Raw genomic sequence first — 12,243 nt, forward strand, 5'->3', positions numbered from 1 at the left:
TTTATCAAATATAGGGACATTTTTAACGAGAATAATGCTGAAGTGACCTCAGGCTGGAACCTCATATCGCACTTCTTGATGTGAAAGTGTATGGGAACCGTAGATGTTTTTCATCGAGATACGAGTGAAAAAGCATCTATGGTTCCTATCCACTTTCACTTCAAGAAGTGCGATATGAGGTTCCACCTTGAGGTCACTCCAGCACGACTCTTTTAACTAACTGTAGTGAACATCAGTTTTCATTCAAACTTAAATCCTTGTTAGGCAACCTGCTTTGTCCTTAAAAAATTGATTACTTCCTTCGTTCCTGCATCTCCAAAGACAAGGTCTTGCTCGAGTTGCCCAAGTTCTCGAAGCCCATGTTCTCTGATGATTCTGTTGATTTTTCCAGCAATCTGCATCATACATTCATACCTTATTAGCATAGTTCCGCCATCCTCATATCAGGCATTCTAGCTTTCTATAATAGCACACTAATAATGTATCTCCTCTCTTGGTTAGGGAGCTATAAATGGAGAGTTCTCAAAGTCATTCTTGTACATATGCAAGTAATTCACAATCTGCAGAAACAGATGCTGTGGACCACATTTCCATTATAATACATCAAATGTGTCTACTAACTTCCATTGCAACCTGTATGGACTTCTATTTATAAGTATTATAAGAGGAAACAAAACAAAAGGTTTCTTCATTGAGTTTACAGTAGGTAGTGAGAATGATGAAGTCAACAAATCACATAGCTGCATGTAATACAGCAGCAACATAAATCATTTCAAGGTGATGGCATAAACCCTGGAATACACTCAGAATTCTTAAATCACTACAAGATCCAGAAGGATTTCTCATGAGCAACAAGAGCTTAGAACTAATTTAGTACACAAGAAGTCAAAGGTCCAAAAAGCTGGTGAAAATACGTTATGCTGGGGTTTTAAACTAATAAAATGGGATGAGTTACTACATACATAAATGGAATAAAGTTTTGAATATTATACTTTCCTCATTTACAATTCTTGATGAAAAATCATTTTACAAAATTAACCCTTGGAAAATGAATTGTGAGTCGAACTGTGAGCATGAGATAAATGGAAACAACTAACTAACCTCTACATGAAGGGAAAGCTTGTCAATTTGTTCACTATACTGTGGCAAAGCTTGAACCATTTTTTGCAAGTCCCGTGTCGATAGCTCAGTACCATCTCTGTATAACAGAAGAAGTTTGAGGGTGAGAAATACATCGCAACCGGACAGTAATTATGTGACCTAAATAAAAATAATATCAAATTGACTGATTAAAGTACACTAATGTGGAAAAAATATACCTTGCCTAACTAGCACAATAAAAAAAAATGGCCTCAAGATTTACAACAATTCTAATCTATGGAACAATCTTATAACCCGCAGACTAGAAAACCTATGCAAATTTAAATAAGAAAACAGGAAATGGTCATTCTTAGACTGTGCAAGTAAAATTTACAACCAAAGAAACAAAAAGAAGAAAGTAGAAAGCAAGATATTAGATTTTGACATATTGCCAAGAAAAATTTTCATTTCCAAAGGGCTCACAAGAAATCCAATTGATAGGTTATTTCTATTGGAAATATTAGAATATTAGTTCTAGTTTGACTAATATTAGTTTATTTCTATTCTTTCTCTGTAAGGGCATATATGTCCATTCACTTATTATTGGTTATATATATATATATATGCTTCATTATGAGGCTTGACTTTTCTCTTCTGAAATTCTTCTATTTCCTATATATAGCCAATCGAAATCATGCTTACTTTGCAAAATATTTTGATGAACATTATTTCGTCTAATATAATAAAAAGTGAGTAATTTAGGGATACCCCTGAAAAATTGGTGATATTAGATTTGCCCCCTGCAAAATGCAAGATTGGGTTTACCCCCCTTGACCGAAGGTCAATGTTGCTTTTTATTTTATTTTATGATTTGATGGTGAAATTGGGCAAATTATAAATTACTATTAGAAAGGACATGTATAGTGCACATATGAAGCTTTTAGGAGATACAAGAGTTTGGGCTTGATAAATTTTTGTACAAAAAATGATAGCTACACTAGTTGGACTAATACAAGAAACATTTTAATGTGTAGAATAATATTTTCAAAGGCATTGGAGGCTTACATGTTGAGACATGCCTTAGGGTGAGTCTCTAAAAGAAAACCCTAAGGCTTCAAGGAAAGACCCTTTTTCCATGAAGGCATACAACTTAATAAAAGAGACAATGGAAAAGCTTACCACTGGGGAGGCACATGCATTTTTGGTGCCTTAGACAAGGTAGTCTTTATGGAGATGTGTTGTATTTCTTCTTTTTCTTTTTTTCTTTTTGCTTTGGTAGTGTATTTACGTAATAAATCTTATAACTATGAAGTTTTTTCCTTTAACATTTAAAGGTCCTTAATTATATTACACACACACACATATATCTCTTTGTGTGTGTGTATGTGTGTGTGTGTATATACACATGGTTTAAAATCTCGTTTCGTATCAATGTTTTGGCTTTATCAAAAACCAAAATGATACCGAAACATTTACAAAACATTACGAAACATTTGAGACATTAAAAATTGGTCTTTCAAAGAGAACCTAGGTCAAGGGGCATGTCATCAATTTAAAAATACAAGGGTTTCTCAAATATATTTCGAAATATGGGAGGGGGGGGGGCTTCCTAAAGCCTTCGTTCTTTGAGAGGAGACTAAGGTAAAATGCATCCATCAATTAGAAAACACAAGTTTCTTCAACTCTTTACTCTATTATCACTTCTCACCCATCTGGAAAAGAAAGAAAAACCAGAGATGAGAAGGGAAAGGAGAAAAAGAGGAAGAGTGAAGAGATAACAAACTTGTGGAGGTCCTCCAAATTGCAAATTCTTCCGGCAATTTAGGTATCTGACGTCTTTCTCTCTCTTTCTCTCTCTAATATGTAGGGGTGTCAATGGGTAGATTCCAGTTTGGTTCCAAAGAAACTTAGAACCATAACCATTACATTTAGTTTGGTTTCGATTCTTGTCGGTTCTGGGTCCAATTCCAAAATAAATGGAACCAGAACCGTCAAACATCACATGTACCCATCGGTTTCAGTGCTCAAGAATCAAATTAGAAAAAAAAGTATTTCAAATCATTATAAATAAATAAAAAATTCCTTTCAAAAAATTAACATATTATCAATAAAATTATTAACTTAGTCATAATTTGTTATACTAAGGATATAAATTAAAGATTTTTTCCAAAAATAAAAATGTATTTTAGTTAAAAGTGTTGAGTGTTGTGTTATCCGCCTCCGCTCCCGGATGTCACGTGCTCATGTATCGTGCCCCAGTTCGACCCGTGACCCCCTTATATTCATAGTTCTGCCTTCCACATCATATTGGTCCTTTGGGATAAATGGTTTGTCAGCATGGTATCAGAGCGGGCTTTCCTGTTCTCCACATCACCCAATTCATACCTCCACGTGCTTTGGCCCAGTCTGGCCCACGCATGCAGGGGCATGTTGAGTTTAGTCCCACATCGGACACAAATTGCCTTGTCTCTCTCATCATGGGCCTCTCTACTCATTGCCAATTGGTTTTAAGTTGAACCCCCAAATTTATCATGGTATGTGTTAAGTATTGTGTTATCCGCCTCCATTCCCGGGTCTCACGTGCTCACATATCGTACCCCAGCTCGACCCGTGACCCTTTTATATTCATAGTTGCGCCTTCCCCATCAGATCGGTCTTTTGGGGTAAATGGTTTGTCAGCATGGTATCAAAGCGATGGGTTCGTATAGGGCACAAGTTAGTTGCTAACCATGGTTCCAAATATACTTGTTTGGTTAAATTGAGTGGTGGGACCCACCCTAGGTTAGAATTGTATGAATTCTCTAGACTTTGACCCAGATCAACGTAGGTTGACCTTTTCGGGAATCCAACTTCATGCTCCTTGACTGGGCTCATTTCTCATTAGAATTTGGCGTCTAAATAGTCAATTTCAAGCAACTTTTCAAGATCTTTCTAATAGTATTATTTGTTCTGCAAAATTTTAACTCCTTATATCGCCTACCGTAACGGCGTATTCCCATTCGTCATGGTATTCTGTACACCTTTGACGATACTTGATCGAATTAACCATCGTACTACTCTCACTTTCTTTTAAGATCATTATTTTAATTTTTTTAAATCACTCGACCTTACGTATCATATTGGAAATCTTCTTAAGATACATGATGACTTGATTGAGTATCACAACATACCTTCATTTATGTAATTTGCGAATGATTTAATATTAATTGATGAGACTAAAGAAAGAATCAACATCAAAATAAAATTATGTAGAGAGTGATGTTACGAGTCCAAGGGCTTTAGGAAAAGTAGAACCAAGATCAAGTGTGCAAAATGCAAATTTAGCATCGACACCCAGGAAAAGGAGAGCCCAGTTAAAATTGATGGTCTAAAAATACCTCAAAGTGACCAATTCCATTGTCTCGGGTCTGTGATCAATAAAGATGGAGAGATTGAAGAAGTAGTCGTCAATATACTAAAAGCTGGATGGTTGAAGTGCAGGTGCACTATTGGAGTAGTATTTGTAGATGCATACCAATCAAACTAGGAAAGATAAAGTTAGAAATGAACGCATTCAAGAAAATGTGCAAATAGCTCCAATAGGTGATAACTAAGAGAAACTTGGCTGAGATGGTTTAGGCATGTTCAACTAAGGCCAATTTAAACCCATGCTTTCAAAACTCGTCTGAGACCGAGACATATCGCTCAAGTCATCTCAGTATCAGGCATGGACGAAACAAACAGACAAGTCAATTTTTCGGACAAGATTTAAAACCCCACGTTCACTTTTTTTCATTTTTGAACGAGAGGTCTCAAATGTATCAGAAAACTCGTCCAAGACGACTCGATATCTAGCATGGACGAGACGAGACGTGAAACCAAGTTTTAAAACCATTTTTCAACCATAGAAGAAATATACAAGTCGAAGATCCTAAAGGAGACAGAGGAAAACCCAAGAGGAATGTGGATGGAGACGTAGAAAGCAGATGACGAACTCACTCTTAATAACAAAATACTTTGCTTTGGACAAAGTGGAATGGAGGAACATGATTCATTTATCATGTTCAGCCAACCCCAAATCTTTGGGATAAGGCTTTGTTTCTGTTCTTGTTGTTGACACAATAAAACCTGCATCTATTTATTTAGTATATAGTTCTATCATGTATGGAGTTTTCTTTTACTTTATATACTTTCTTTACTTCTTTTTAATTTTACAAGAAACTTCCAAGTTAACTATTGCTAAATATTATATCATAATTCATGCATGTACATCAAAATTCCTGCATTTTAGACTTCTTGAGGGCACCATGTTAGATGCCTCTCACCCATTACAGACTGTGTCACTGTTACGTAGGTGTACAATTATACCAGTATAATAAACATGATCTAAGACAGAGCCGAAAATAGAATATTTAAATAAATTAGAATTTGTTTCAAAAAGTGGGCCTGGGTGTGCCAAACACATTAGTATAACTCAGCAAGACATGAAAAAAAATATTCAGAAATGGCTTTCCTTTGTTATTATATAGGTAGTAGGTATTCAATACTATGAAACTATAAGCTCCAATGATTGGACAATGCTTTACAAGAACTGAACTGGCTATTAAAAAGAAAATGATGTTGATATAAAAAGAATGGTAGATCATCAAGAACTTTTAGTAAAATCAGAGATGTTTCATACTGAATCTTCTCAAAGTTACTCAGTTCCATCATCATCATCATCATCATCTAGGAGTTGTTCCAGAATATTGGGGTATACCATCATGTCATAAAATTTAAGTAGAGAGATTCTATTGTCTCACCAACTTTTGCTAGCACCACCTCAATTCATATGTACATCACCAAAGAATTAGCACACATCTTGGGGTGGCATTAGTAAAAGTTGGTGTAGCAATAGAAGCTCTCTTTAAATAACGGGGATTCAATATACAAACCTGGAACCATGCTGAATCTGTGCTGCTTTGTTCTTTGATACAAAATTGGTCATCTTCTCATGTAATCTTTCGCTAGCCTGCCAAGCAAGTTAATGATAACAAACAATCACACAGACTATGTACACAAAAAACTACATAGAAAGAAAAAAAAAAAAAAAGGAAAAAACAAAGCATGGGATATACATCTGCAATATGTGCATGGCGGAGCTCTAGCCAGACAGGATCATGATCCTCCAAAAGGACTTCCTTCTTCTCAGGTGTACCACCTGTTTTGCTTGGAACCTTAACCAATAGACAGATTAATAAGTCAACCTCTCTGATAAAGGAAACTTCAAATGAAACAGAAGGGCATAGAACTACAAATTAATTTTGGAATGCAAAAGCATACCTCATGAACATATTTGTTTCCATCCATATTTAGTAAATCATGGCACATTGCATCATACGTCCATTCATGTATGATAGGAGCAATCTACACGTGCAAATTTAACATATTAAATACTAACTCAACCAACAGAGAAAGTGGTAAGCAAGAATATCATAGAAGGAGCGCTTTTCTACAACCTGGTCTACAGAACGGTCCAGGATGAGCAACTCGCATGTTTCTGACTGAGGAAAGTGAGGTATAGAACTTTTATACTTAGTAATATAGTTCCAAACTAAAGCAGCAAGCTTCGTAGGAATTACATCACGAAATGTTGTCACTGTGGATGCATCCAGGGACTTGGCAGCACGGTATCGAACAAATGGAAGTTCCTGAGAAAATGTAAACACGTCATAAAACTCCGAAAAGAAAAAAAAAAAAAATTTAATTGGATTTGTTCGAAACACATTACTTCGACCAAGGTATTATATTTCAGTTTGAGTATCTTCTATTAGACTCCAAATGGAAATATTTTGTAGAAAATTTTCGATTACTATGGAAATTAATACGAGTTTCATTGAGTTGAAATTGAGAGAGAAGTTAGAAGAGATTAATTAGCCCTAATTAGGCTTTAAACGTATTGCATAGTCTGAGAAGAGGAAAAGACTAAAAAGGACACACGGACTAAAAAACCCAATAGCAACAGACTTATTTAAGACTCTCCCTTAAGTTGGTGCGTGGCTATTAACAACACCCAACTTGGACAAGACACTTTCAAAGGCGATTTTGCTAACACATTTAGTAAGAACATTAGCGAGTTGTTGAGATATAGGAACAAAGGAGTACAAATTCGTCCAGAAACAATCTTTTCTCTAATGAAATGACGATCAACTTCGATATGTTTCGTTCTGTCATGCTGAACCGGATTTGCTACTATGTTAATGGCTGATTTATTATCGCAATATAGTAAGAAAGGGACTGGCATAAGAAGACACAAATCAGCTAGTAAGATCTTGAGCCACAACAACTCACACACTCCAAGTGCCATAATTCTATATTCTGACTCAGCATTCGACCAAGAAACCACATCCTGCTTCTTACTGCGCCAAGTTAACAAGTTGCCACCAACTTTAGTACAATACCCAGAAGTAGACCGTCTATCAATCATTGAACCAACATAATCTGCATCTGTCCATGCCTCAATGCGAAGATAACCATGATTATTGAATAAAATACCTCGACCAAGACATCCCTTACGATATCTAAGAATACGATAGACAGCGGTAAGATGAGATGATCGAGGCGAGTGCATAAACTGACTTACAACACTAACATAGGCAATGTCAGGGCGAGTCATAGACAAGTAGATCAATTTTCCCACAAAACGCTGATACTGGCTAATATCCGACACACACTCCCCCTCAAAATCAGCCAACCTGTGATTTTGCTCAATAGGAGTATCAGCGGGATGAGAACTAAGCAGACCGGAGTCACTGAGTAAATCAAGGACATACTTACGCTGAGAAATAAATATACCTGGCTGGGTTGCGCAACCTCAATACCTAGAAAATAGCGAAGATGCCCATGATCCTTAATCTCAAATTGACGTCCTAAGTAAGTTTTTACCTCAGTAATGCCATCATCATCATCTTCAATAAGAACAATATCATCCACATAAACAATCAGAGCAACAGTTTTTCCCTGTGAGTGATGCAAGAAAAGGGTGTAATCAGCAGAATTCTGATGGAATCCAAACTGATGCATGGCCTTAGTAAAGCGCTCAGACCATGCGCGAGGAAACTGCTTTAGTCCATAAAGAGAACGGCGAAGACAACAAACATGTGCAGGAGAACCATATAGACTTCTTCCTGAAGATCACCATTGAGAAATGAATTCTTGACATCTAACTGAAAAAGATGCCACCCTTTGAGAGTGACAACAAAAAAGAGAACGCTAATGGTGGTCATCTTGGCAACCGGGGCAAATGTCTCCTGATAATCAACCCCATAAGTCTGAGCATAACCCTTGGCCACCAGACGTGCCTTATAACAAGCAATAGAACCATCCGGATTATGCTTAAGGGCAAAAATCCAGTGACATCCCACAGCTTTCCTTCCAGGTGGAAGAGGAACAAGTTTCAAAGTCTAAATATTTTCAAGAGCATTCAACTCATCAATCATAATTGCTCGCCACTCAGGATGGTTAATAGCATCTGCAACAGTAGTAGAAAGAGAAACAACGAAAACAGAAGTAAGACAACTCCGATATAAGGGTGAGAGGGTAGAATCAGATACATAATTAGAAATGAGATAAGTACAAGTGCACTTACCCTTACGAGTGGCAATAAGACGATCATCATAGGGTACAGAAGGAGGTGGAGTTAGAAGCGAGGAAGCGAGCTGGTTTGGAATAGGAGTAAAGGTAGTATCGCATGGACACCAAGAGAAAACCTGCAGTGGAGGAGGTGACGAACAGACAGGGGGTGGGGAGGGAAGAACAGGTATGAGAAGAGGAAATAAAACAGGGAAGGAATCATCAGGGGAATCTAGGGGAAACCACTCAGATTAAATGCCAACAAACCCATTGTTGTATGGGATATGCTCAAAAAAAGAAACATCCCGAGAAATGAAACGCCGTCGAGAAGGAGGATGGTAACAATAGTATCCTTTATAGGTAGAGGAATAACCCAAAAAGATACATTTTACGACCTTATGGTCAAGTTTAGTATGAGTTTGATCAAGAATTTAAACAAAGCAAAAGCACCCAAATACACGTGGAGAAAGGGAAAACACGGGACAATCCAGATAGAGCTGAGAAAGGGGCGTGGCAAACTGAAGAACCCAGGATAGGGTCCGATTAATAAGGTAAACAGCAGTAAGAACAGCATCGGCCCAATAGGATTGTAACACGTTCATGCCAATAGAGAAAGCACGGGCTAAGTCTAAAATATGACAATTTTTTCATTTTGATCGACCATTCTGCTGAGGGGTCTTAACATTTGACATTTGATGCTCAATGCCAGACTCTAAAAAAATTTCAAGACCTCACTATAGGTGTACACAATACCATGATCAGAAAGGAAAGTCTTGATGGTACAACCAAACTAGGTATGAACCATAGCAAGAAATTACTTGAAGATCCCATAAACTTCCCTCTTGCGTTTCATAAGATAGACCCAAGTGATACGACTATGGTCATCAATGAACAAGACAAAATAACGAAAACCAATAGTGAATGTGACATGGGAAAGGTCCCACACATCAGAATGAATTAGGTCAAACATAGCAAGTGCAGTAGTATTCATACTAATAAGATAAGAAGAACGCACATGTTTAGCTGAGAACATGTGTTTCAAGCAAATTGTTATTATTAAATAAAGCAGAGAACATGTGTTTCAAATATCCAAAGGAAATATGGCCTAAGCGTAAGTGTCAACGCATTACAAGAGCCTTATTAGACTGACTACTATTACTAAACTGAAAAACATAATGGGTGCTAGGTGAACTAGTTACATTTAAGAGATACAAGCCATTCACTTCACATCCAGTGCCAATCGTCATCTTCGACCCCAGATCCTGAAAGACACAATGAGAGGGATAAAAAAAATTACACTGCAATTCAAATGTTTGGTAAGGCTACTAACAAATATAAGGTTAGTAGTAAGTTGAGGAACATGCAGTGTACTAGTTAAGGATAGAGAAGGTGTAACAGAAAAATGACCTTGACCAGTAATAGAAGATAAAAAACCATCAGCAAGGCAAACCTTGTGATGACCAGAGCAAACACTATACGTTTTGAATAAGAACCGGTCATGTTATCTGAGACACCAAAATTAATGATCCATGGTGAGGAAGTGGTAGAAACACTATGTCCATAGTATCTGAGTGAACGAAAGTAGAGACCAACTGAGATAAAATTTCCATCTGATTGAAGAATTTCCTGAATTTGTCAAACTCGACTTAGGATAGAGATACCAAATTCGAGGAGGTAGTAGCTGAAGGAGGTCCTAGATCAATCGTCGGTTGAAAGACTACATGAGTTGAAGATCATTGAGACTGTTGGCATTGCTAATTAGGACAACCATGAAGTGCATAACAATGAGCCTTCACGTGACCCAACTTTCCACAATGATTATACTTATGTCACTAATGGGTAGGCAGAGACCCACTGTGGGGTTGTGGAGAAGGTAAGCGAGTAAGCATAGCGGAGTGGTCTCCTGAAAAATGAGGTAGGACAGCTGCGCGATGACTCTCATTAGCTAAGACATAAGAATACGTAGTCTATAGGGACGAAAAATGATCCATACCTAATAAATAAACTCTCGCATACTCAAACTCATCTCGGAGACCAGCTAGAAATTGAAAATTTCGATTCTTATCTAGAATCGAGACAAATAATATCTCATCAAAAAGGTCCTTCCAGGTATAGGACAAGGAATAGAAGGTCAATTCTTCCCACTAAGCACGTAGCTGTAATATATAAGTGGTAACTGAAGAGTCAATCTCACGCTCTAAGTTAAATATCCGGACGTCGTTTTGATGTTGCGAGTAAATGCTCTTTGCGGAATCCCGTATCTGTTTTGTTGTTGAGAACATAAAACCAACCGTAATGTGTGATTGCATAGATGTAACCAACTAAGATCAGACCATAAAATCATTAGCAAACCAATGGGAGTAAGAAGTGTCAGTTTGTGCTGGTTGTTTGTCTGCCCCTGTGAGGTAACCGATCTTTCCTTTTCCACCAATGAACATTTCAACCGATCATGCCCAAAGAAGATAATTAGGACCATCTAATTTTACGGTAGTAATTTGAATTCCTAGAAAGTCGGTTGAGTGAGAAGGAAAACCACTCGATCCATTACTATTGCTAGTGATCGAGGAAGAGGACGTCTTATAAGCTGTCAAAGGATCTGTGTATTTTTTTTGAAGAGAGTTCAAATAAGACGAAGGGATGGCTCTCAAGGAGAAAATGATAGCAGCACCCTAAAGGTGACAATGCACGATCGTAAGAGGCGTGAAAGCTGATCAAACACGGCTGTGGGTGACCCGAGTAGTTATTACCGCAATCGTAGGGAATCAAGAAGCAATATTGCTATGAGAACAGCCCCAAACAACACTTTGTTGTGATCACAAGCCTCCGTAGATGTTCAAAAAACTGTCGCCACCCTCATATAACAACCTACAATGATTGAAGATTCAAAAAAACAACCACCTGCTGTGATCGCATGCCTCAGACTAGCAACCTGTTGTGTCGCACAAGTCAGAATAGCCACCTGCTATGATCGTAGGCCTCAAACCAGCAATCTACTATGTCGCAAAGGGTCAAAATAGCCACCTTGGCTGTCACCTGCACAAAACGACAGCAACTGTTGTGTCACAAGGGTCAAAAATCTCCACTTTGGGTGTCGCCTACTCAAAACGACAACAACTGCTGTGTCACAAGGGTCAAAAATCCACTTTGGGTGTCACCTGCTCAAAAAGACAGCAATTGCTGTGTCGCAAGGGTCAAAATCCTCCACTTTGGGTGTCGCCTGCTCAAAACGACAGCAACTGCTATGTCGCAAGGGTAAAAAACATCCACTTTGGGTGTCGCCTACTCAAAAAGATAACTGTTGTGTCGCAAGGCACTGTGGTGGTGTCGTAGGGCTTGATCTTCAGCAAACTAGTACTTTGCTGTTATCGCCAGCCCTAAACAGCAGCATTGCTATGAGTACAGCCTGATCGCAGGCTCCAAACAATCCTCAACTCCCTATCGCATGATGCAATTAGGGTTTGTGGCGACAAAGAACCCCCGTAAAGGTGATATGTATTGAAGACGAGAGGTGTGGAGTGTTGATTTAAATAAGAGGAAGGCGATAGAGTTTGTAGCAGAAGAAAGAGTGGGGGG

At 38.0% G+C, this 12,243-nt stretch overlaps 1 protein-coding gene across 2 annotated transcripts in view; it reads right to left on the reverse strand.

Annotated features, from left to right (window-relative positions):
- LOC147393167 (SNARE-interacting protein KEULE-like) overlaps window positions 1-12,243 on the reverse strand; it is a 70,489-nt gene that overhangs the window by 19,213 nt on the left and 39,033 nt on the right. For both annotated transcript variants that reach the window (XM_086454983.1, XM_086454982.1), the window contains exons 9-14: window positions 6,558-6,749; window positions 6,382-6,465; window positions 6,177-6,275; window positions 5,994-6,070; window positions 1,102-1,198; window positions 270-395 (exon numbers count right to left, since the gene is read on the reverse strand). In XM_086454983.1, coding sequence (XP_086311109.1) covers window positions 270-395; window positions 1,102-1,198; window positions 5,994-6,070; window positions 6,177-6,275; window positions 6,382-6,465; window positions 6,558-6,749 — 675 coding nt within the window. The remainder of the gene's footprint in view (window positions 1-269; window positions 396-1,101; window positions 1,199-5,993; window positions 6,071-6,176; window positions 6,276-6,381; window positions 6,466-6,557; window positions 6,750-12,243) is intronic.

The sequence above is a fragment of the Akebia trifoliata genome, chromosome 10 (genome assembly GCF_017979445.1).
Source record: "Akebia trifoliata isolate Shusen 1 chromosome 10, ASM1797944v1, whole genome shotgun sequence".
In the NCBI taxonomy this organism is placed as follows: Eukaryota; Viridiplantae; Streptophyta; class Magnoliopsida; order Ranunculales; family Lardizabalaceae; genus Akebia; species Akebia trifoliata.